Below are 25,259 nucleotides of genomic sequence, written 5' to 3' on the forward strand. Positions count from 1 at the left end.
TCTTTCATAGATCCGGATCCACATTAACAACCCGGTTCACAACTCACACCACAACGGCTACATCCAATCCAAGGGCAAAACAGTAACTTCACACACTCAAATCCCATTATATAAAACCCAAAACCCAACGGTCTCATTACCATTTTCAAATTCAAACCCTAACGCTCCATTAACACGCACACACATTAAACTCAATTTCAATTTCAGTTTCAATTTAATCGAATTCGATATTAACCGAAGGCGTATACGATGTCGAATTCATCGCTCTCGAAGCACCGAACATCCGGAAGCATTTCGATATCCTCATTTCGTAACTTACTTCCACGATCTGGATCTGTAAAGAATAATAATAAGTTGAGTTCAAACCCTAACCCTAGGTTATCGAGATTCCACTCCGAAAACGTGCCGCCGGAGGATCCGAATGTTGCGGCGGATCAATCGCCTTCCATTTTGAAGGAATCGGTCCAAGTACAGCTTTCGCCAGATACACATGTTAAGGTAGTTCGGTTCGGGTTTTTTGGTTTCGGTTTTGGTTTTTCGGCTTTTGCCATTTGAGCTTGAAAAATTTATTAATAAATAATTTTGTGAATTTTTGTGAATTTTGTTAATAAATAATTTTGTGAATTTTGTTAATAAATAAATTTATGAATTTTGTTAATAAATAATTTTGTGAATTTTGTTAATAAATAATTATTTTGTTAATGTTGTTAATAAATAATTATTTTGTGAATTTTGTTAATAAATAATTTTGTGAATTTTGTTAATAAATAATATTTTGTGAGTTGCGTTAATAAATAATTTTGTTAATTGTTAACTAATATAATAGACTATTATACATTTGGCCAAAAAGTATTTGAGTTACATAAATTCTTATATTACTTATAATAAAAATATAAAAATCTAGAAATTCCGTTCGGTTCGGTTTTTTCGGTTTTTATTACATGCAAAACTAAAACCGAACCGAACAATTCGGTTTTTACAAAAACATAAAACCAAACCGTAGGTTTTTTTTCGGTTTGGATTTTTTGGTTTTGGATCGTTTTTTTTTTTTGGGTTTCTTGCATTAAGGTATAATTTGAGTAATTGATTTGTGTTTTTTTATGGGATTAGAAGATATAATGATTTAAGTGTTTGGATTGTTTTGTTAGGTTGTTGCGAGGATCAGGCCTCGGAATTCTCACGAAAAGGGGGATTTTACGGTTAGGAAAGTTTTGGATGATTCGGTGGCGGTTGGGGATCGGATGTTTACTTTGGACGCGGTCCTCGATTCAAAATCGAGCCAGGTTTGTCGAATTGAATACTCTCTTAGTCTTTTTTTATGTTTAATGAAAAGTGCTTGTCCTCTGTAATAGTTTTGAGTGTGTTTGTTAACAAAAATGTGTCTTATAAAAATTAGTTTTTTTGTTGATAATAATAATTAATGTAGATGATTAGCTTGAGGGCATGTTTATTGTAGATATGATTTGTTTAGGGTATCTATGTAATCATCTTTATTGTAGTGTGATTAGTTTAAGTGTGTTTGTTAACAAAAATTTGTCTACAAAAGTTATAATTTTTAAGATATTGTTAACTTAATAATAGTGAACAGTTTGAGTGTGTTTGTTAACAAAAATGTGTCTTTAAAACTAAAATTTTATTTTATTGATGACAAGAATCAATGTAGATGTCTAGCTTAAGGGCATGTTAAGAGATATTAGTTAGGGTTTTCTTAATTACAAGATATGATTTGATTAGGTATCGTCGTAATTATCTTTATTTTATTTGATTAGTTTTTCATCATATTTGTATATATAGTTGATTAATAATGCATACTTCATTATTCTATACATGTGAACTAGAGGAGGATGCATATATAGTTACTGAATTTTTAAGCTATTGGTTGGTGTTATAACAGGAGGATGCATTTCAATCAGTTGGTGTGTCCATGGTTAAGAGTGCAATGGCAGGTTACAACACCTTGACATTGGCTTATGGACAGGTACTTTATCCACTATTTAGTAAGCAAAACTATGGAAACTATTTGATGTCAATATCTTCAATGGCTGTTAATGTCCTGCAGACTGGAAGTGGAAAAACTTACACAATGTGGGGTCCACAAAGCGCGATGCTTGAAGGTCAGTCAAGCAATGGTAATCAAGGAATTGTCCCGCGCGTCTTCCAGATGCTGTTTGATGAAATCCAAAAAGTAAGCGATACTGTGTTCAATCTTGATTTACACAATAGAGGTATATATATGTTTTATTTTGTTCTTGTAATTGATGTTTTGAATTTCAATTCAGGAAAAAGACCAAGCAGAAGGTAAACAAATAAATTATCAGTGCCGGTGTTCCTTCCTTGAGGTAAGTGCTTTCTGGCTGCTTTCTTCTGTCCTGTTCTTAATTTTGAGTCTAGATGATGAAGTTGTCATTATTACTTTTTGTTCACAGATATAAAATGAACAAATTGGGGATTTGCTTGATCCGACCCAAAGAAATCTAGAGGTGGAGATTACTTCTTTATTTTTGGAGTTTGATTGATGTTAATCAATTTCTTGTATTTTTTTCATCTCCGTGTTTATGGTTTTAACGAGACAACTAAATTTTAATTCAGATTAAAGATGATGCTAAACATGGGTTTTATGTTGAGAATCTGAGTGAGGAATATGTGACCGACTATGAAGATGTTACTCAAATTCTGATCAAGGTAAGCAGCAATATGATGTCTTTGATCTGACTGAGTGTAATGTTGTCATAAATAATATATGATAAGGATACTATTACATAATCTAAATTGCTTGTTGATGCTGCAGGGCCTCTCCAATAGAAAAATTGGAGCAACAAGCATAAACTCCAAAAGTTCAAGATCCCATATTGTGTTTACATGTGTCATTGAGTCTTGGTGCAAGGTATTATGAGTGTAATGTTGTCATAAATAATATATGATAAGGATACTATTACATAATCTAAATTGCTTGTTGATGCTGCAGGGCCTCTCCAATAGAAAAATTGGAGCAACAAGCATAAACTCCAAAAGTTCAAGATCCCATATTGTGTTTACATGTGTCATTGAGTCTTGGTGCAAGGTATTATGAGCTTTCAAGTTAAATACTGCCTTTTTTGTGTTTGAAACATGAGGTGATAATGCAATGTTCTTAGCTGCATGCTTTGGCTTATGATTTTGCTATTTGATATCAATGCAGTACAGTTTTTTAACCTTTGTAATCAAATTTTGATTTATCAGGGTACAGACTCCAAGAACTTTGGTAGTTCAAAGACAAGCAGGATTACACTCGTGGATCTTGCTGGACTCGAGAAGAACAAAACCAATGACACTGGTAGAGAGTGTGTCAAAGAAGGAGAATTTGTGAGAAAATCCATATCACAACTTGGGTACGTCAATTTGTCATTATATTGTGCATACCATTTGGTAACAAAAGATAGTTATATTCTACATCAAATCAAATATGCAAATCACTTTGTGCAGAAACTTGGTTAATATCCTTGCTGGCACTAACCAATCTGGAGAATCTAAAGACATTCCGTACAACAATTCTTGTTTGACACATTTGTTGAGGGAATCACTTGGTGGCAACTCAAAACTTACTGTTATATGTGCTATCTCCCCAGATGACAAGTAAGTTAGCTAGTCAGAGGCGTAAATTAGCACAAAATGTAAATTCAGTCATTCGATTACAATAATAATTTGTAGCAGATTTTAAACTATTAGAGGTGTCCAAATTATATACATATTTTTTAATCATATGTAACCACTAAAACCTCCTAAATCACTTTATTAAAAGTTGTAATCATTATAGATGTGACAATTTATATGTGTGGGACATCAAATGGCTTGAAAATATTCAAACATGCACTTCAAAGATTTGAAACTCAAATATCTTTTCTTGTAATGTAGGTCTTCTGCTGAAACAATTAGCACGCTCAGATTTGGACGTCGAGCAAAACTTATACAAAATAACCCTGTTGTAAATGTAATAACAGAAAATGATGTTAATGATCTCAGTGATCAAATTCGTGAACTGAAGGTATTAAGTTATAACGTTCTCTACTTAAAAGGATAATTACTTTCTGACTCATTAACTAAATTAATTTAACATTAACATGAGTTGAATTTATTTGATTCCAGGAAGAGCTAACTAGAGCAAGAGCAGATGCTCTAGTTAAGTTATAACGTTCTCTACTTAAAAGGATAATTACTTTCTGACTCATTAACTAAATTAATTTAACATTAACATGAGTTGAATTTATTTGATTCCAGGAAGAGCTAACTAGAGCAAGAGCAGATGCAAGTTACTCATTTGGATCCAACTCAATCTATAAAAACGGAAGTGCACGCCAAAGCTTGAATCAGTTAAGAGTTAGCCTTAACCGTTCATTGATCCTCCCACAAATCGACACTGATGTGAAAGAAGAAATGAATATTGATGAACATGATGTTAAAGATTTGCAGCATCAGCTGGATCTGTTACATAGTTCTTCCGATGATGAATTTGAAGATTCCAGAGGTACAAGGTTCTTCTCTATGGGTGGTTCTGAGGGTGACGTGGCAAGTGAACAGTATGCCAGCTGTCAAGAAGAGAGTGAAAATGAAGAAACGAGCCCAGAAGAACCCGAAATTGATCTTAAAGTTCAGAACACTAATAGCATTTCAGTTACTGTTGGCAGGCCTTCTGATGCATTCAATGGTCCTATGTTATCAGAATCACCAAAAGTTGATAATGTTACGAGAAAGAGTGTGGCTTTCCCTCAAGATAATGTAACCCGTGAATCATCAAAGATTAGTGATAAAATTAGGTCATCTTTAAGATCAAGTATGATATTTGGGGGACCCACTGATAGCATTTCAGTTGCTGTTGGCAGGCCTTCTGATGCATTTAATGGTCCTGTGTTATCAGAATCACCAAAAGTTGATAATTTTGTGAGAGTGTGGCATTCCCTCAAGATAACGTAACCCGGGAATCTGTAAAGATTAGTGATCAAATCAGGTCATCTTTAAGATCAAGTATGGTATTTGGGGGGCCCACTGAATCGTTGGCGGCTAGTCTTCACAGAGGGCTGGAAATTATTGACAATCACCAACGGAATTCGGTTTTGAATAAGTCACTGGTTGCTTTGTCTTTTGATCACCTGGCTACAAACACAAATGATGCATCCGTTCAAACAGATAGCAAATATATCTGTACGAATTGCCAGGAAAGAGGATCTAGTAATGAAGTAAGAATGAACTTTGATTCAGGTTTTTGATTAATTTTTGAATTGTAGTTATTTCTAAAACTTATAGATCATTTGTTTTGTCAGGTGGAGGTAGATGCCATGAAGAAAGTGAAAGATCTTGAAAATGTTTGCATGGAACAAGCAGCAGAGATTGAGAAGTTGAATAATCTGGTTAGATTTCTCTCACAAATATATTCTCATATATAAGTCGAGTTCAGTTATGCTTATCTTTTAACGGGCCATACTTGCAATTGAAAAAAACTATAACCGGTCAAATGGATCGAAGTTGTCCAAATTGTATTTTTTTGGTGTAAAAAAATAAGATTTTTGGTGTGACTTTTTTTATAGAAACATGAGAAAAAACTTGGGCATAAGTGTATTCTCATATATACGCCAAGTTCAGTTATGCTTATTTTTAATCAGGCCATACTTGCAATTGAAGAAAACTATAACCGGTCAAATGGGTCGAAGTTGTCCACACTGTATCTTTTTGGTGTAAAAAAAAAAGATTTTTGGTGTCATTTTTTTAATAAAAATCATGAGAAACAACTTGGACAAAACTCGGACATAAGGTTCTTTATGAAAAATGATAAATAAAACAACTTGGAAAAAAAAATCACTGAAATAGAATGATTTTTGTAAGTCATATGTATCATACTCAAAATGTTTTAACCCGCAACCCAACCCGTTTAAGTAATCATTTTCGTTACATTTATTCAAACAATGCATAAATCCTTAACTTTTATCATCTTTCAGGTATTGCAATATAAACAAGAGAAAGAAGGTTTAACATCATCGCCTCTTGATGAGCTCGGTAATGGCAGTATTTCACGTAACAGTCAAACAAAGGTCAGCCCACCTCATCTAATCATTAAGAAAACACACATTTCAAAACTTTCTTTTTCTTAACGTTTATTTATGATATTTATGCAGCTTCTGAGATGGAATGACGAGCCAGAAATCATAAAAGAAACATTCAATGCAAATGAAAAAGAATCACTCCTAGAAGAAATCAAATTTTTAAGAACTAAATCAATAGACCGATTAAGATCATCGTCAACCTCGCTAATATCACAATCAATCCAGTTACGAAAAAGTGGCACAAACCTTAAAGGAACCGAAACATTAGAAGATCTCCAAAAGGAAAGAGAAAGATGGATGGAAATGGAGAGTGAATGGATATGTTTAACTGATGAGTTAAGAGTTGACTTAGAAGCCACACGACGTCGTTCCGAAAAGATAGAAATGGAACTGAGATTGGAGAAGAAGTGTACTGAGGAGTTAGATGATGCACTCATGAGGTCCATTAACGGGCATGGTAGAATGGTGGAACATTATGCTGATTTACAAGAGAAGTATAATGAGCTGGTGGAGAAACATAGGTTGATATTGCAGAGGTGAAACGGGCCGCAGCGAAGGCTGGAGAGAAAGGTCATGGGAAGCGGTTTTCGAAGTCGTTAGCTGCGGAACTGTCGGTGTTGAGAGTGGAGAGAGCGAAGGAGAGAGAGTTGTTGAAGAAGGAGAATAGAAGTCTTAAGACTCAGCTTAGGGATACTGCTGAAGCTGTTCATGCAGCTGGTGAAGTTCTTGTTCGGTTGAGAGAAGCTGAGGAAGCAGCGGCGGTTGCACAGGTACCTTTTAAATTACTTCGTTTACTATTTTGAGGGACGTTATGGTCAACCCGACCCGTTTGACTCTGACCTGTTTTCCAGCCCGACTGATTTTTTTGTTTTATCATTATGGGTTGAACCAGCTTAGGGATACTGCTGAAGCTGTTCATGCAGCTGGTGAAGTTCTTGTTCGGTTGAGAGAAGCTGAGGAAGCAGCGGCGGTTGCACAGGTACCTTTTAAATTACTTCGTTTACTATTTTGAGGGACGTTATGGTCAACCCGACCCGTTTGACTCTGACCTGTTTTCCAGCCCGACTGATTTTTTTGTTTTATCATTATGGGTTGAACCAGTTTGTGTTTTTCCATGTGTAACGGGCAACGGGCCTAATTGCACGTTAAATGGGTTGAATTGGTCAAACATGTCGAAAGTCATTCAGTTGATTTTTATTGAGTCAAGCATATCAAAAGTCTAAAAAGTCAAACGGGTCGGTTAAACCGATTGAGTCAAATGGGTTGAACCAGTTTGTGTTTTATCATGTGTAACGAACGGGCAATGGTCCTAATTATGTTAAAAGGGTTGAATTGGTTAAACATGTCGAAAGTCATTCGGTTTGATTTTTATTGAGTCAAACAGATCAAAAGTCACCAAAAAGTCAAATGGGTCGATTTGATTAAGCGGGTTGAGTTATACGGGTTGAACCAGTTAAACATGTCGAAAGTCAAATGAGTCGAGTTGGTCAAACAGATCCAAAAGTCATTAAAAAGTCAACTGAGTCACTTTAACATGTCGAAAGACAATGTATTTTATATTGCATAAAGCTCATGAATCGTTATATATTTATACAATTATGCAGGAAAAGTTTGCAAATGTTGAGGAAGAGAATAATAAGTTAAAGAAGCAAATAGACAAGCAAAAAAGGAAGCACAAGATGGAAATGATTACAATGAAACAATATCTAGCTGAAAGCCGACTGCCCGAATCTGCATTGAGACCATTGTACAGAGAAGACTCGGATATAGTCAACGACAACGTTGATGATGATGATGATGATGATGATGATGATCAGGCGTGGAGGGCGGAATTTGGAGCAATATATCAAAAACCATTATTAAAATTTGGCAAAAAAGTTGGTTAACCACCCATAGTGAGTGGTTTTGTTGATGACAGGAAGTTGTGTGTTTTATATTCTTCATTTTTAAGTTTTTACTGTAACTTTTTGAATCTACTAATGTTATTTAATTCATTTACACCGAGACGAGTGACTTCATAAGCTATTAATATTTGCTATTTTGTCGAGGGAATTTGCTATCAGGACCCGGGGAGGGGGCGGGGAGGACAACCATCCAAGGCCCAATCACCCACGGAGGTCCGGATTTTTTTTGAAAAAATTATATTAAATATATTATTTAAAAAAAATAAAATTGCAGACCCAATCAAGCCGTTTTGAAAAGTCAAGTTGTTTAAACCAAAATATGCACCCCTCTTATTTTTATACTTTTACTTAGGGCTTTACTCGCCCTCGGCCAGAATTTTTAACAGTTCTCGGGGACGGCTTGTTGCTATGACGCATATCGGGTATCTCTTATCATTTAACGGGGATCACCACCACCTGTGACAAATATTTTGCAATTCAGGTCGTGAATACTTTTCGATTTACACCCTTAGTTAAAAGGGGGAGTATAACTAGTTAAAACAAAAAAAAATTTGGAGGGGATTAGTTTAACAACACCTTTTGTTAAGGTTTTAAAAATCATTTGATCACCAAAAGATAGCTTAAAGTATTATTGTTAAACATCTTTTTACTTTGAAATGTGATTTAAAATACTCCCTCCAATAATATCACTGTAACTTTTATTAATAAAATATATAAAAACGACACGAATTTAGTCGGATAGTGTTTTCCCCGATGTAGCCAAACATTGTCGGTTCCAAGCGTTGAGGGTGCATTATTGTACCGGAACTAAAACCAAAAATCAAAAAGTTATAAAAATTAGAGTGGACCAATAGGGCGCCAATAAAACTTGGACAAACCCCGAGCGTTGTCGGTCCCAAGCATCGTAATGATGAGTAGTGTAAGGCCAAAAATGTGACTTACGATATATGTTAGATTCAGTTTTTATGAGACCTACAAGTTGACAAAAATTCAGTCGGCTTCGGTTATGTTCGTAACGGTATCGGTATCAGAACCAAAACAAAATGGTCGGAAAAACCCGGGCGTTGGTCATTAAAACCCGATGGTTGTCTAGGCGTTGTTGCGGTGAGTTGACACAAATAATTGTTTAGTTATCAAATCAATAAATGAACAAAACATAAAAATAACTTAACCAATCACACAATGCCAAATGGACCAATCACGCTATTACGTCACCAATCTTCTCTTTTATACTACATAACATAATAATAATAATAATAACAATAATAATAATAATCAAAACAAATTGTTTTAAAATAATAATAAGTTATATATAAACCAAATATGATGATAGCATATTGGCCTAGTGCATATACTAGAACTGAAAACAAATACTTTGATTTATCAAGATGTTATATATATAGTTCATTAATAATATCATACTATGGTTACATCAATCTAGCTGCATCTAACAGCTGGGTTGGTAGAAACAAATTTCCCTTACAGTATGAAAAATTTTCGTGACCGGTAAATCCAACTTGGTTCGTAACGATTCCAGTACACTTATATTTCCCACTGCAGTTGAAAGTAACCGCTTGCTTCGACGCTGAAGACCCGTGTATGTTAAGATACTTCACATCGCTCACTTTTACCGCGGGGCGTGTTGGCTATATAATATAACAAAACAAGTGAGTACAAATGTTTAGCCCAATTTTTAACATCTTGGGTCAAAAAAATTTTCGACTAAAAAATTTTGGCTCGATTTTCAAACTGAAAAATATCAGAAACCGAAAGTTTGGTTTTAGTCAAAAATCGCGTTGAACCGCACCAGGCACACCCTTAGTTGAAAGTAAATTTTAAAAAGATATTATCTAGTTCATTAGCAAGCAAACATAAAAAAATCTCCTTGGTTTAAAATCGGTTTTCCGGTTTAAACCGGTATTTAAAAAAAATGGTGGTTCGATGTTTTAGCAAACCACCCAAAAATATTGGGTTTTAAATACCGGATGCCTTACCAAAATCCAGTATAACCGGTTCAACCAGCCAGTACATACCGGTTTTTTAAAACACTTGTCAGAACGGCCGTTTTGACCAATAGTTTTTGAAGTTTGACTTTTTTGGTCAAAAGTGATTTGTTAACTCGATTTGTTTGGCCTAATTTTAATATCTTGGGTCAAAAAAATCTTGGGACTAAAAAATTTTGGCTCTATTTGCAAACCTAAAAAACCGCATCCAAAACCGAACCAAACCCAAAAACCAAAAACTAAAAAAACTGCAAAATATCAGAAACCGAAAGTTTGGTTTTCGGTTCGGTTTTAGTCAAAAATCGCGCTGAAATGCATCACACACCCCCTAGTTGAAAATCATTTTTTTAAAGATATGGGCCACAAACAAAAATAAAAAATCTCGTTGGTTTAAAATCAGTTTGCTGGTTTAATCCGGCATTTTAAAAAAACGGCGGTTCGATGTTTTAGCAAATTACCAAAAATACCGGGCTTTAAATACCAGATGCCTTACCAAAATCCAGTATAACCGGTTCAACCAGCCAGTACATGCCAGTTTTTAAAATATTGGTCAAAACGGTCGTTTTGACCAGTAGGTTTTGAAGTTTGACTTTTTTGGTCAAAAGTGTTTCGTGGACAGTTGCTTAATGATGTGAAATCACATGGGGTAGTAGGGGTGAGCAAGAAACTGAAAAAACCTAAAAATCCAAATAAAAAAACCGAACCGAAACAAAAGTCGACGGTTTGGTTTTATGTTTTTGTAAAAACCGCACCAACGGTTCGGTTTTGGTTTTGCATGTTAAAAAACTGAAAAAACCGAACCGATCCAAATTCCTAAAGTTTTGTTTTTTTATATTTTATATTAAACAATTGATAAGAATTTAATTAATATGTAACTCCAATATTTTTTTTATCAAATGTATAATAGTCTATTATTTTACAATTAACAAAATTATTTATACCTAAATTCATTATTTTTTTCGGCCTAAAATTTTATAAGCTCAAATGGCAAAAACCGAAAAAACCGAATCCGAACCGAAACCAAAACGAAATCCGAAAAAACCGAAACCGAACGGTTTCAAAAACTCCAAAACCGAAGTTTTGGTTTTAGCCAACGAATCGCACCACGCACACCCCTATGGGGTAGTGTAGCTATAGCGTGACCCTATAATAATATGACCGAAGATACAAATACACTTACTGGCGCTCGGCAAACAGAATTTTTTCCTTTATTGCAATAATGCTGATCAATTATGATCGGATTTTGTACGTTAACCATATGAATATCTTGAAACACGATATCCCTAGCGTACCCGGTCCCACCCTATGGTAAAAGAACACGGTTAAAAGTTAAAACCATATGTTATTTAAAACATAAAACAAAATTCTATCATGTAAAACTGTAAAAGTTGTATTTAATTTTTTTTACCGGTACTGTCTTGATTCGTAATCCATTTGTGGTCCCAGTGATGTTACAGTTATGTACTCGTACTTTTTCGACTGTGTCATGTCCATTGTTTTCCCCAAGGCTTCCAATACTACAGAAACGCGTCAATAGTGACAAAAAAATACATAGAAAAAAAAAACAATATTTGTTCATTTAGTACTAGGGGGTGCAAGAAATCGAAAAACTAGTCCGAAACCGAAAAACCGAACCGAAACAAAAACCGACGGTTTGGTTTTATGTTTTTGTAAAAACCGCACTAATGGTTCGGTTTTGGTTTTGCATGTAAAAAAATTGAAAAACAACCAAACCGAATTCCTAATTTTTTTTATATTATATGTTAAGTAATTTATAAGAATTTAATAAATATGTAACTATAATATTTTTGATCAAATGTATAATAGTCTATTATTTTACAGTTTCCAAAATTATTTATACCTAAATTCATTATTTTTTGTCAACTTTTATTTTCGGCCTAAAATTTTCAAGCTCAAATGGCAAAAATCGAAAAAACATAAACTAAACTGAACGGTTTCAAAAACTCAAAAAACCAAAGTTTTGGTTTTCGCTTTGGTTTTAGCCAAAAACTGCACCGAGCCGCACCACGCACACCCCTATTTAGTACCTTATGCCATGACCAGGTCCGCAGTTCACCCTCGTGACATTGACGTCGTACATGCCACCGTTAATAGCCACACAATCGTCGCCTATTTCGTTGCATCGAAAAAAATATTAACATTACATTACATTACATTACATTACATTACATAGGGGTGGCAACATTGTGACCCAAACCATTTCAAATGAGTCAATTTGGGTTGTTTTAAAATTTATATGGGTTGGTTTGGGTCATATGTTTTAATCAAATGGGTCACTTGAGATTTAACATTCTTATTTTCGGGTCAAAATGGGTCGACAAATTTAAATATATGGGTCGATGTGGGTTAGTGTCTTAAGGAAAAGTGGCATGTTTGGGTTGAAATGGGTTTTGGATTGGAACGGGATCGGTTTAGGTTTTGCTCGGATCAGGTTTCGTGCTGACACGAGTTTTAGCACTGGATGGGTTGGGTTTCGGTTTCTTTCGAGTTTTCGCACTGGACGGGTCGATTTCGGTTTTTTGTTTTGTTTTCGTCGACATTTCAGTTTTGGTTAGTTTGTCGGGGTTTTTTTATGAACGAGGACAACAGCGAAAACGTTTTAGTTTTTTTACTTTTTTTTGTTTTTTATTTATATTTTGAGTTATGATTTTTTTATTGTTTTTTTTTTAAATTTTTTGAGGGGTTTTTAATCTTAATAAAAACCCTCAAAATTTTATTTTTTTAAATTAATAAAAAAAATCATTACTCAAAATATAAATCAAAAACAAAAAAAGTGAAAAAACTAAAAACGTTTTGTCCGTTGTCCTCGTTTCACCAAAAAAAAAACCGACCCGAACCCGTTTTGACCCGTTCCAACCCGAACCAAAACAACCCATTTTTAGTTGGCCCATTTCGACCCTGACCCGTTTCGACCCAACCCATTTGCCACCCCTAAAGGCTAAATTTATAACAGAACTAGTTAATATTTATGAACCAAGATGTACAAATCAAATATATATGGTTATATACCAGTTTCAATATTAGAGTCATGAATATTAATTTGCGACGACGCACTAAGGTCGATCCCATCAGTATTCTTGCTGTCTCGTGGTGCCAATATTCGAAGGTTTCCAATATCCACATTTCGGCTATTAACAATGCTGATATGTAGGCTCGGGCTGTCAGCATGAGTTGTACCACTAAGCCGAAGGCCATTGCATCTGTTAAAATGTAAAGCCTAAAAACATTTACATTTACATGTTAGTTTTCTCAAACTCGAGACACTAGACATATGTTACATTGTTACATACCGTTGGGCGTTGACATTTTCTAGATGCCACCTGCAAAAAAAAATAATAATAATAATAATTAGTAAGCTCTTTATGTCGTTGATGTAAAACTCGAAAGAATTTAGAAAACTAACCTCGTCTCCCCACCACATCGAGCCTCGACCATTGATTTGGCCTGGGCCAGTGATGGTGAGTCCTTGCACCGAAGTGAAGTATAGCCAAAAGCGGCTCTTTGCGCAATCTTTCCATCCATTTAGTGTCTTTGGTGCAACAATGTTGCCCAAAAGCTACTCATCAAAACAAAAGTTACAATATTATTCAAATGTATCATACCCATTTTAATGCCAAATTTCTGATGAATAAATAAAGGAATAGAAATGTATCCTTATATATAACTAGAAAAACAAATTAATGTAATGTCCACATCATCCCTCAAGCTATCATTTGTAGATCAATGACATATATATATATATGTAATATATGTCAACTAGGGGTGTGTGTATATGTATACAACAAGGGGGTGTTCAGTACTCGAATTATGAATCAATACGAATTTAAAAATTTAAGTTTCATTCGATTCAATATTCGAATTAAATTTTATACATTTTATTTTTATTATAAATATACATATTTATAAAAAGATAGATTGCATAAGTTTTTAATTTATAAGGACAAAAAATTGAAAGTTTCATTATTTCATGTAATTGGATGCTACTATTTTGAATATTTAGGATGCTAGTGATTTATTTGTTGTATAGACTTGTACTTTTATTGTTAAAAAACTCAAATTTGTAGTGGTTTTGAAACTAAAATTAAAATAGATTTTTTTAATTAAATTTGAATCTTATCCGGACAAATTCGATTCTAATTCATATTTCGTTCTCAAATCGAATCGAAATTCAAATTAGTTATTTTGGATTCGAATCAAAATTAATCATATTTGTAGTATCTATTTCAAATTCAAATCAAGCTTCAAAATTTCAAAATTCGAATGTTCGAAATTCGATCCGTTGAACGCCCCTAATGCCAACCGCCAAAGATATATTCAAGTAATATACTTTTTATGGAAACCACGCCATAATTATGCATTAATTAAATTAGTTACGCAACATATATAAGTTATTGCACATTAATCAAATACGCAACATGTAAGATAATCACACACAAAAATAGTAAACATGTAAAAATCATTATGCAACAAAAAATTGTACCACTTATAAAATAATCATACAACTTATGTTAGTTATAATGCGACTTATATCTAATCATTTGTACGCTTCTTACGTTAATTGTAACACCCCGACCAAAGGCGGATTATACATCGGGGCGCCACATATTGTTTCATTACTCGTGACACTATTGGGTGTCAATATTTAATAAATATATTCATTCACGCATGCGCAACGTATACATAAGATATAAATAAACCAACATAAATCAATATATTATAAATCAAAATATTCGAACAGCAATAACTTGTCTTGGTACATTTTAATCTAGGTCCAAAAGTAAAAACGTCCTATGTGTCCACAAGCTCCAAAACAGCTACTGCAAACCTGAACATGTGTTAAAATAAACGTCAAACACTTGCGTGTTGGTGAGAAATCAAGTTTAATACAATACATAGATAATCATAAATCTGCGCGCAACATGTGTATGTCTGGTTTTCAACAAGGGTGTAATCTGATCGGGACCAACTCTAAGATTCATAAGACTGCCAGTGCTCACAATTGAGCTCACAAACAAGACAAACTGTGCATGTGTATACAAAAGAGAAAATCATAAACGATAGTTCTCCCGTGTTCATCTAATGGTACCATGAAAACTGCGGAATAGACCGACAAGACGGTTAATGATCCACACATACAAATAACAGCCAAGTCTACGTCCTCAACACATGGGATACTGCGCGACTAAAGTTCATAAACAAGTTTAAGACTCTAAGTTTGTATGAACACATGAACATCCCAAAACATTAAAAGCAAAAAGGGATTAGGTACGAGATTACTCACTTGATAAACGATGCGGTGTAAGATAGAGCAAGAACCAACTTTAAACAAGCACAAGTTAACCTATAAATACGATTATCGTTTTAATGATTGGTTTTAAGTCTTGATTATAAGTTAGCATAATTAATAAGTAAATTATTATATATATATATTACCGGAAAAGCAGGGCAGAACAGGGAGGAAGACGGAGGCAGAGAGGAAGACGGCAGAGAGAGCAAGGGGCAAGAGAACAGGAGAGATTAAGTGTTTTGTGTGTGTAGTGTTATGAAAATAATGTTATTATTTATAGGAAAACCCTAGGAGACATAAATCCAGAAAAAGGGGAAAAGATTCCAAGACAAACAGAACAAGACAAAACAAAAGATAACAAAAGATATCAAAAGATATGGCAGCTGCAGGGGGCAAGATAAAGCTGTCAGGGAACAGTAAAAAGCATGGGCGGGTCAGATAAAGGTACTGGTCAAGCATGGAAAAAGCAGATCTCAAAAGATTATGTCAGTCACTTTATCTGCCAACCAATAGGGTTGGCGCGCATGCTGCGCCGAAAGTAACTTTTCAGACATAAAGCAGATTAGGTCAACAGCTCAAAAGATAAGACAACATAAAAGCAAACGGCTAGATTAAACAGAAGAAAACTCAAAGGGTTTAGCGCGAGAAGGCTAAGGCGCGAAGGCAGACACAGAAGGTCAAGAGAGCGCGAGTGCGAAGGCAGACAGAACTAACCTTAACGCGTAGCGGAAAGAACTACATTTCCAAGCGCGTCGCGGGAAGAATCACATTTCTTAGCGCGCCGCGGGAGGAACTATAATTCTTCGCGCGTCGAGGGATGAACTACGATTCTTAGCGCGCTGCGAGAAGAGTTCGTCTCGCGTATCGCTGAAACAGGTGGTCTTCACGCAGGATTCCTTGTAAGGGGTCTGGCGCGTGGAGCTGCGCAGACAACCTTAGGCGGGAAGGAACAAAGGACAAGCAAAGAGTTAGAAGAAAAGAGGGAAACAAGGCGTAAGGGCGGGACGGCGACAAGAGGGAAAAGAAGGCGGAAAGAGAGGAGAGGGACGGGACGGCGGAAGGAAAAAGAGAGAAAGAGGCGGGAAGGAAAATATATTATTATTATTAAAAGTAAAATATAAGTATAAATAAATATTAAATCATAAAAGAAAGAGATCGGATCAGAGAAACGGGTACCTGGGTCGGGTCGGATCGGGGCAGATGTCACAGTCTCCCCTACTTTAAGAAATTTCGTCCCGAAATTTATCTCGAAGTAGGTTGCGCAGAGAACAGGTGCGGGTACTTGATCTTCATTTGATCTTCCCTTTCCCATGTAAACTCGGCTCCGCGCTTGGACTTCCAGCGAACTTTCACGATAGGGATACGACTGCGCTTGGTTTGCTTAACCTCGCGATCCATAATCTCAACAGGCTTCTCAACGAAATGCATAGTTTCATCAACTTGAACTTCATCAAGTGGAATGTGAAGGTTCTCGTCAGCTAAACACTTCTTGAGATTGGATACATGGAACGTTGGATGCACATTACTGAGCGCGGGCGGCAGGTCAAGTCTGTAGGCAACTTTTCCCACACGCGCGAGAATCTTGAATGGACCAACATAACGAGGAGCAAGCTTACCCTTCTTCCCAAAGCGGACAACACCTTTCCAAGGCGACACTTTGAGGAGAACAAGATCACCAACTTGAAATTCGAGAGGCTTCCGCCTACGATCTGCGTAACTCTTCTGTCGGCTTCTGGCAGTCAGCAGATGATCACGGATCTTGGCGATTTTATCGGTTGTCTCTTGAACAAGTTCGGGTCCTGTGATTTGAGCTTCTCCCACTTCGCTCCAACAAATCGGGGAGCGGCACTTACGACCGTAAAGTGCTTCAAATGGGGCCATACCAATACTGGAATGATAGCTGTTATTATAAGAGAACTCAATCAAAGGCAGGTGTGAATCCCAATTACCTCCAAAATCAAGAACACAAGATCGGAGCATATCCTCAAGAGTTTGAATAGTTCGCTCAGACTGACCGTCAGTCTGAGGATGATATGCCGTACTCATGTCCAAGCGAGTTCCTAGCGCAGATTGGAGAGATTTCCAAAAGCGAGATATAAAACGGCCATCGCGATCGGATATGATGCTCAAAGGAGTACCATGGCGGCAGACAATTTCCTTGACATAAAGCTGCGCGAGTTGCTCAACACGGTAGTTTTCACGAATGGGCAGAAAGTGAGCAGACTTAGTCAAACGATCCACTATTACCCAAATGCTATCATGTTTGCTTGCTGTCAAAGGTAACTTGGTAATAAAGTCCATCGCTACACATTCCCATTTCCACGTAGGGATTTCTGGTTGTTCGAGCAAACCAGATGGGCGTTGGTGTTCAGCTTTCACTTTAGAACAAGTCAGACATTTAGCTACGAACACAGCAATATCCTTCTTCATACCGGGCCACCAATAAGTAATGCGCAAATCCTTGTACATCTTATCAGCGCCGGGATGAATAGAATACCGAGATTTGTGCGCTTCACTCAGGATATCAGCGCGAAGATTCTCATCAAAGGGAATCCAGATGCGATTAAGATAGCAGAGAATTCCACTCAGATTAGGCACAAAATGCGCTTCCGCGCCACACGCTAACTCGGCGCGAAGGTTACCATTACTGATGGATGCGCGCTGCGCGTCACGAATACGCGATTCAAGGTTGCTTTGAATCGGCGCGAAGTGAAGCTGGGTGCGCGACAAGATACAGTTAAGCTGGCAGGGTTTTCGACTGAGCGCATCGGCTACCACATTAGCCTTACCAGGATGATACCGGATCTCACAATCGTAATCGCTGATGAGTTCGTTCCATCGGCGTTGTCTCATGTTAAGTTCCTTTTGATCAAAGATATGCTGAAGGCTTTTATGGTCAGTGTAAAGGATACACTTAGTACCATAAAGGTAGTGTCTCCAGATCTTCAAGGCAAAAACAACTGCACCAAGTTCGAGGTCGTGAGTCGTATAATTCTTTTCATGAACCTTAAGTTGCCTTGATGCGTAAGCGATAACCTTGCCTCGTTGCATAAGAACACAACCGAGACCTTGGTTGGATGCATCGCAATACACGACAAAATCATCATTACCCTCAGGTAGCGCAAGAACAGGAGCTTCACACAACAATCGCTTGAGCGATAGAAAGGCTTCTTCTTGCTTCGAGCCCCAAATATACGGTTTACCTTTGTGCGTTAGAGCTGTTAAAGGCAAAGCGATCTTTGAGAAGTTCGAAATGAAACGCCGGTAATAACCAGCTAAGCCCAGAAAGGAACGGATCTCAGAAGGAGAGGATGGCGTAATCCAGTTCTTGATTGCTTCAATTTTGGATGGGTCGACATGAATACCCATCTTGTTGACAACATGACCAAGAAACTGTACTTCATCAGACCAGAATTCGCACTTGGAAAGCTTAGCATAGAGTTGCTCAGCTTTAAGCTTTTGCATCACCAACCGAAGATGTTGCTCGTGCTCGGCCTTGGTCTTAGAATACACCAGAACGTCATCGATAAACACAATCACGAATTTATCCAAGAAAGGCCTACACACCCGGTTCATTAGATCCATGAAAACGGCGGGTGCGTTGGTTAAACCGAAGGACATGACCAAGAATTCAAAATGGCCATAACGAGTTCGAAAAGCAGTCTTCGGAACATCTTCATCGCGGATGCGCAACTGGTGATAGCCAGAGCGGAGATCAATCTTGGAAAAACAAGAGGCACCTTGGAGTTGATCAAAGAGGTCGTCAATACGCGGTAAGGGATACCGGTTTTTAATGGTGAGTTTGTTCAACTCGCGGTAATCAATACACATGCGAAACGATCCATCTTTCTTTTTAACGAACAACACCGGAGCACCCCAGGGTGAAGAGCTAGGGCGGATGAATCCTTTAGCAGTCAACTCTTGAAGTTGGCTGGCCAATTCTTGCATCTCAGCGGGTGCAAGACGATAAGGAGATTTAGCTACGGGGGAAGCACCCGGGACAAGATCGATACGGAACTCGACTTCACGAGCGGGAGGGATACCAGGAAGATCATCAGGAAAAACTTCAGGGAAATCACGCACAACAGGGATATCGCGAAGCTTCTTCTTTCCTTCATCGGGTTTAACCACATGGGCTAGAAATGCAACACACTTCTTCCGCATGAGTCTTTGGGCTTCGGCGCAAGACATAAGCTTAAGACCACTGGAGGGTTTTTCGCCGTAGATATGAAGATCACCATTTTCTCGAGGAATGCGAATCATCTTCTTGGCGCAAATAACTTCGGCGCGATTCTTCGAGAGCCAGTCCATACCAATGATAACATCAAAGCTTCCAAGAGGCATGGGGATGAGGTCGATCAGGAAATCGTTTTCGTTAAGGTTAAGCGTGCAATTTTTAATCACTGAGTTAATTAAAACAGTTTCGCCGTTAGCCAATTCAACTGAAAAATTTTCTTTTAAGTTATCGCGCGGTCGCGCAAGCTTCGGCTCGAAGGCGCGAGAGATAAAACTTCGATCGGCGCCAGTATCAAAAAGTACAGAAGCATAAAATCCGTTAAGCAAAAATGTACCATTAACTACGTCATTATTCGCTTGCGCTTGGTGCGCGGTTATGTTAAAAGCTCGTCCACGCGTCACTTGGTTCGAAATCTGGTTCACCGGATTCGCTTGTGTGATTTGCACTTGTAGTCTCGGGCACGCGTTCCGGAAATGACTGGGATCACCACAGTTAAAGCACGATCTGGGTCGTGGGTTTTGGTAGGTTGGTTGTGGGTTCTGCGGGTAGACTGGTGGTGTTGGCGCAATTGGGTTGGCGAGAGGGACTCTACAGTTCTCAGCAGTGTGACCAGTACGGCCACATCGGGTACAAAGTCGACACGGGGTTTGGGTTGGGTGGTGAAATCTACAGGTTGGGCAAAAGGGATGGTTTCCTGTGTAAGGTTTCTTAGTGGGCGGGGCAGGGAGTGCTGGATTGGTTAAGGCATAGTTATGGACTACAGGAGGTGTTGGGTAGGCTGACAGTGGGTTAGGCGCATAAACTGGAGGTTGGTAAATGGGTTGCTGGACAATGGGCGGGTTGGTAAGCGCATAGGCCTTGCGCCTGCGCTTGAGGTTGTTACGGTTTGAGGGTTCTGGTTTGGTTTCTGTTGGTTCAGGGACAGTCTTGGTGAGTTTGGTCTTTTCAGATCCCCGCAGGAACAGGGTTCCTGCTCTGACATGGTTGTCGCTGAGCACAGCGGCCAACTCGATGGCGTCAGAGAGGGTAACTGGGTTTCTGGCCCATACAGAATCTTGAATTTCCATGGGGAGACCCCCAAGGAATTTCTCTATGGCTCGGCGTGAAGGGGTAACAAGGTGAGGGACAAGCAGGCTTAGTTCATGGAAGCGCGTCGCGTACTCGCGCGCTTCACCGCTGTATTGCTTCAAGTTCCAGAATTCTTCCTCCAGGCGCTTAACTTCGTTGGGAGGGCAGAATTCTCGCGTAAGAATTTCCTTGAATTCCTCCCAGAGCATGCTGGAAGCAGCTTCTGCGCCACGCGCATGGGCTACTCCATTCCACCATGTAAGCGCTCTGGATTCCAGGACACTGGAAGCATACAGGGTTCGTCTGTCTGAGGGGCATTGGGTGTGGAGGAAAGTGTTTTCAATCTTCTCGAGCCATTGGAGCATCACGGTGGCTCCTTCAAGCCCTGTGAACTTTGGAGGGTTACCCGCGTTAAAGGACTTAATGTTATAACTGGAGGTATTGGTATTGTTTTGGCTCAAGGCTTGGGCTATCGCGGCGGCCATTTCCTGGGAACGTTGCTGTCTACGCTGTGCGCGAGGCTTCTCTTCTCTGAAATCGGCGAGATAGCGGAGGCATTCTATAAAAATTTTAATTTTAGTTAATATCTTGGTTTTAGCGCAAAGTTTTAATCTTATAAAGCTTGGTTTCGCAGGGTTAGATGCTATCAAAAGTTAAAGTAGATTAAATGACTTTAAATGCAGACTTAATAAAGGTAACAAATTCGAATCAAGAATCGACAATTCATGTATCACCATGACTTTCCGAATTCCCAATTTAAAATATACGAGCAAACGAGTATTGGAGACTGACGATTCATGTATCACCATGACTTTTCAATATTCAATATAAAACATACGAGAAAATGAGTATTGGAGGTTGACAATTCATGTATCACCATGACTTTTCAAGTCTCCAACCTGAGAACATAATCGTAAATGGAAATTGAAAATCAACCATTCATGTATCACCATGACTTTTCGGATTTTCAAACCCAACAAACGAATATGTAAGAAAAATCAATAAAAATCGAAATTCAACAAAAATCGAAATATCGCGAAATAAAACATAAAATCGTATACTGCGTAAGCGCGAGCATATTCATAAATAACGAGTAATTAACAATAAGCGCGCAAACATGAGAATTCTCTCATGCGCGAGAAGGGACTCTTAGGTATTCTAGGCCGTTACGTCTAACCACCTATCCTAAAGTCAACGAGCTCTGATACCAATCTGTAACACCCCGACCAAAGGCGGATTATACATCGGGGCGCCACATATTGTTTCATTACTCGTGACACTATTGGGTGTCAATATTTAATAAATATATTCATTCACGCATGCGCAACGTATACATAAGATATAAATAAACCAACATAAATCAATATATTATAAATCAAAATATTCGAACAGCAATAACTTGTCTTGGTACATTTTAATCTAGGTCCAAAAGTAAAAACGTCCTAGGTGTCCACAAGCTCCAAAACAGCTACTGCAAACCTGAACATGTGTTAAAATAAACGTCAAACACTTGCGTGTTGGTGAGAAATCAAGTTTAATACAATACATAGATAATCATAAATCTGCGCGCAACATGTGTATGTCTGGTTTTCAACAAGGGTGTAATCTGATCGGGACCAACTCTAAGATTCATAAGACTGCCAGTGCTCACAATTGAGCTCACAAACAAGACAAACTGTGCATGTGTATACAAAAGAGAAAATCATAAACGATAGTTCTCCCGTGTTCATCTAATGGTACCATGAAAACTGCGGAATAGACCGACAAGACGGTTAATGATCCACACATACAAATAACAGCCAAGTCTACGTCCTCAACACATGGGATACTGCGCGACTAAAGTTCATAAACAAGTTTAAGACTCTAAGTTTGTATGAACACATGAACATCCCAAAACATTAAAAGCAAAAAGGGATTAGGTACGAGATAACTCACTTGATAAACGATGCGGTGTAAGATAGAGCAAGAACCAACTTTAAACAAGCACAAGTTAACCTATAAATACGATTATCGTTTTAATGATTGGTTTTAAGTCTTGATTATAAGTTAGCATAATTAATAAGTAAATTATTATATATATATATTACCGGAAAAGCAGGGCAGAACAGGGAGGAAGACGGAGGCAGAGAGGAAGACGGCAGAGAGAGCAAGGGGCAAGAGAACAGGAGAGATTAAGTGTTTTGTGTGTGTAGTGTTATGAAAATAATGTTATTATTTATAGGAAAACCCTAGGAGACATAAATCCAGAAAAAGGGGAAAAGATTCCAAGACAAACAGAACAAGACAAAACAAAAGATAACAAAAGATATCAAAAGATATGGCAGCTGCAGGGGGCAAGATAAAGCTGTCAGGGAACAGTAAAAAGCATGGGCGGGTCAGATAAAGGTACTGGTCAAGCATGGAAAAAGCAGATCTCAAAAGATTATGTCAGTCACTTTATCTGCCAACCAATAGGGTTGGCGCGCATGCTGCGCCGAAAGTAACTTTTCAGACATAAAGCAGATTAGGTCAACAGCTCAAAAGATAAGACAACATAAAAGCAAACGGCTAGATTAAACAGAAGAAAACTCAAAGGGTTTAGCGCGAGAAGGCTAAGGCGCGAAGGCAGACACAGAAGGTCAAGAGAGCGCGAGTGCGAAGGCAGACAGAACTAACCTTAACGCGTCGCGGAAAGAACTACATTTCCAAGCGCGTCGCGGGAAGAATCACATTTCTTAGCGCGCCGCGGGAGGAACTATAATTCTTCGCGCGTCGAGGGATGAACTACGATTCTTAGCGCGCTGCGAGAAGAGTTCGTCTCGCGTATCGCTGAAACAGGTGGTCTTCACGCAGGATTCCTTGTAAGGGGTCTGGCGCGTGGAGCTGCGCAGACAACCTTAGGCGGGAAGGAACAAAGGACAAGCAAAGAGTTAGAAGAAAAGAGGGAAACAAGGCGTAAGGGCGGGACGGCGACAAGAGGGAAAAGAAGGCGGAAAGAGAGGAGAGGGACGGGACGGCGGAAGGAAAAAGAGAGAAAGAGGCGGGAAGGAAAATATATTATTATTATTAAAAGTAAAATATAAGTATAAATAAATATTAAATCATAAAAGAAAGAGATCGGATCAGAGAAACGGGTACCTGGGTCGGGTCGGATCGGGCAGATGTCACATTAATCGTCTTTTCTACAATACCATGTCCCAAATTTAATACAATGTTTTTATAATTACTAGGGGCTTATGAGCTCTTTAAAATAAAAAATAAAAACTTGATACATTTTGTAAAATTTTAAATTTGTTTTTTTTTTCAAATTCGAAGTTGCTGAAATATAAAACATAGGTGTAATTTTATTTTTTGAACGGCATCTTTTACCGTTTTTGAAGATCATATGTAATTTAGTTTGAATCAATAAAATTTCATAATTTATATAAATGTTAATATTGAGGTTTAATATTAAATATTGAATTATATATTTACGTATAGTCTCACTCAAAAATATTAATGAGGTTTAATGCATAGTATATTTATGGAAAATGTGTAATTTGTATTTTGGTACTTCATATTTAATAAGTTTATTTGTGTTTAAAAAATTGTGTTAATTAATAAAATGAATTAATATTCATGAAACAAAAAAATTACGTTAATTGATAAAATGAATTAATATTCCTGAAACAAAATGCCAATATAAAAAATAATAATGAAAATAACAAAAAAAATCTTGTTAATGAGTTATAGATTGACTCGTGTACCTGAACATGCACCACATGATATTTGCATGGACCAGGGAATGTAATAGGACCTACTAAAAATGATTTCCTTGGTATGACCAACGTCAGGTTTCGTGACTTATCGTTGCATAAACGATCCCATGCTTCAGCGAAAGCCTGTGGACATAACCATATTTAGAAAACAATTAAGTAGGTTTGTGGTTCTTAATTATATTTGTAGCACGAATATGGATTATGATATTCTATTCTAGATTGAAATAAAAGACAAACATACAACAAATTGTGTCGCTGCCTTTTTTGGCTAGCAACATTAAGTCTTTAATTACCTTGGTGTCATCTGTGTTTCCATCTCCTTTTGCACCAAAAGTTGTGACGTCAAAAGTGGCTGCACGTGCGGTTTGTGGGCTAAATGAAATGTAGCAAAAGCACAAGAAGAATAGAGTCAAGAAACCCTGCAAAGAGGAGAAGAGTAATGTAATTGTAACGAATCCATCATGGATGTTTAAAGCATCCATGAGGATGATACTTCATATTATTATTATTATTACCATTTTTTAGTATCAACTAAGGTGGTATTTTTGTTGTTTGATACTTTGATTTGCAAGTCTTGACTAGCTCCTCTACCCAATTTATATTGTGAGAAATGTAACTAGATTAAGTGCATGCATGTGTATGTAGATGGAGATTTAATTTTGATTATATTGAATGCATGTTTGACTACATACACAATGTGTATGAAATGACAAATATAAATTTGTCATTTTGAGTTTTGACCAAAAATAAAACCCAAGATTGGATCGGATTTTCAGTGCCCTGCTTGCGGTGCGCGCATATAATGTATATATGTGTGAACCCTCGGGTGGACAAAAGTAAAATTGCACTAATTTTGACGTTATTTTACTAATTTTGTGAAAATAACGTTAAAAGTGATGGAAGGTTAATCAGGCATCATGTGGTGGCGTTG

At 37.4% G+C, this 25,259-nt stretch overlaps 1 protein-coding gene and 1 pseudogene across 2 annotated transcripts; one reads left to right on the forward strand and one right to left on the reverse strand.

Moving 5' to 3' along the window:
* The first annotated feature begins 249 nt into the window (after positions 1-249).
* Positions 250-7,957, forward strand: LOC143635843 (kinesin-like protein KIN-12F; annotated as a pseudogene). The gene is made up of 16 exons (XR_013154133.1): positions 250-498; positions 1,149-1,283; positions 1,895-1,978; positions 2,060-2,185; positions 2,280-2,339; positions 2,427-2,480; positions 2,590-2,682; positions 2,789-2,884; positions 3,220-3,368; positions 3,463-3,612; positions 3,892-4,021; positions 4,255-5,210; positions 5,295-5,381; positions 5,967-6,059; positions 6,144-6,841; positions 7,676-7,957. The product of XR_013154133.1 is annotated as a kinesin-like protein KIN-12F (transcript).
* A 1,445-nt stretch (positions 7,958-9,402) lies between these two features.
* LOC143635844 (putative polygalacturonase At3g15720) lies at positions 9,403-24,810 on the reverse strand. Its single transcript, XM_077103576.1, has 9 exons — positions 24,622-24,810; positions 24,317-24,451; positions 13,403-13,555; positions 13,290-13,319; positions 13,009-13,216; positions 12,027-12,108; positions 11,387-11,495; positions 11,159-11,281; positions 9,403-9,621 (listed from the first exon to the last, which is right to left on the reverse strand). The coding sequence occupies exons 1-9, from the start codon at positions 24,808-24,810 to the stop codon at positions 9,403-9,405; spliced, it is 1,248 nt and encodes a 415-aa protein (XP_076959691.1).
* Positions 24,811-25,259: the final 449 nt, after the last annotated feature.

This window comes from Bidens hawaiensis, unplaced genomic scaffold, assembly GCF_021521415.1.
Source record: "Bidens hawaiensis isolate Kalapana, Puna unplaced genomic scaffold, B.hawaiensis_p1.1 tig00007737_1, whole genome shotgun sequence".
NCBI classification, from domain to species: Eukaryota; Viridiplantae; Streptophyta; class Magnoliopsida; order Asterales; family Asteraceae; genus Bidens; species Bidens hawaiensis.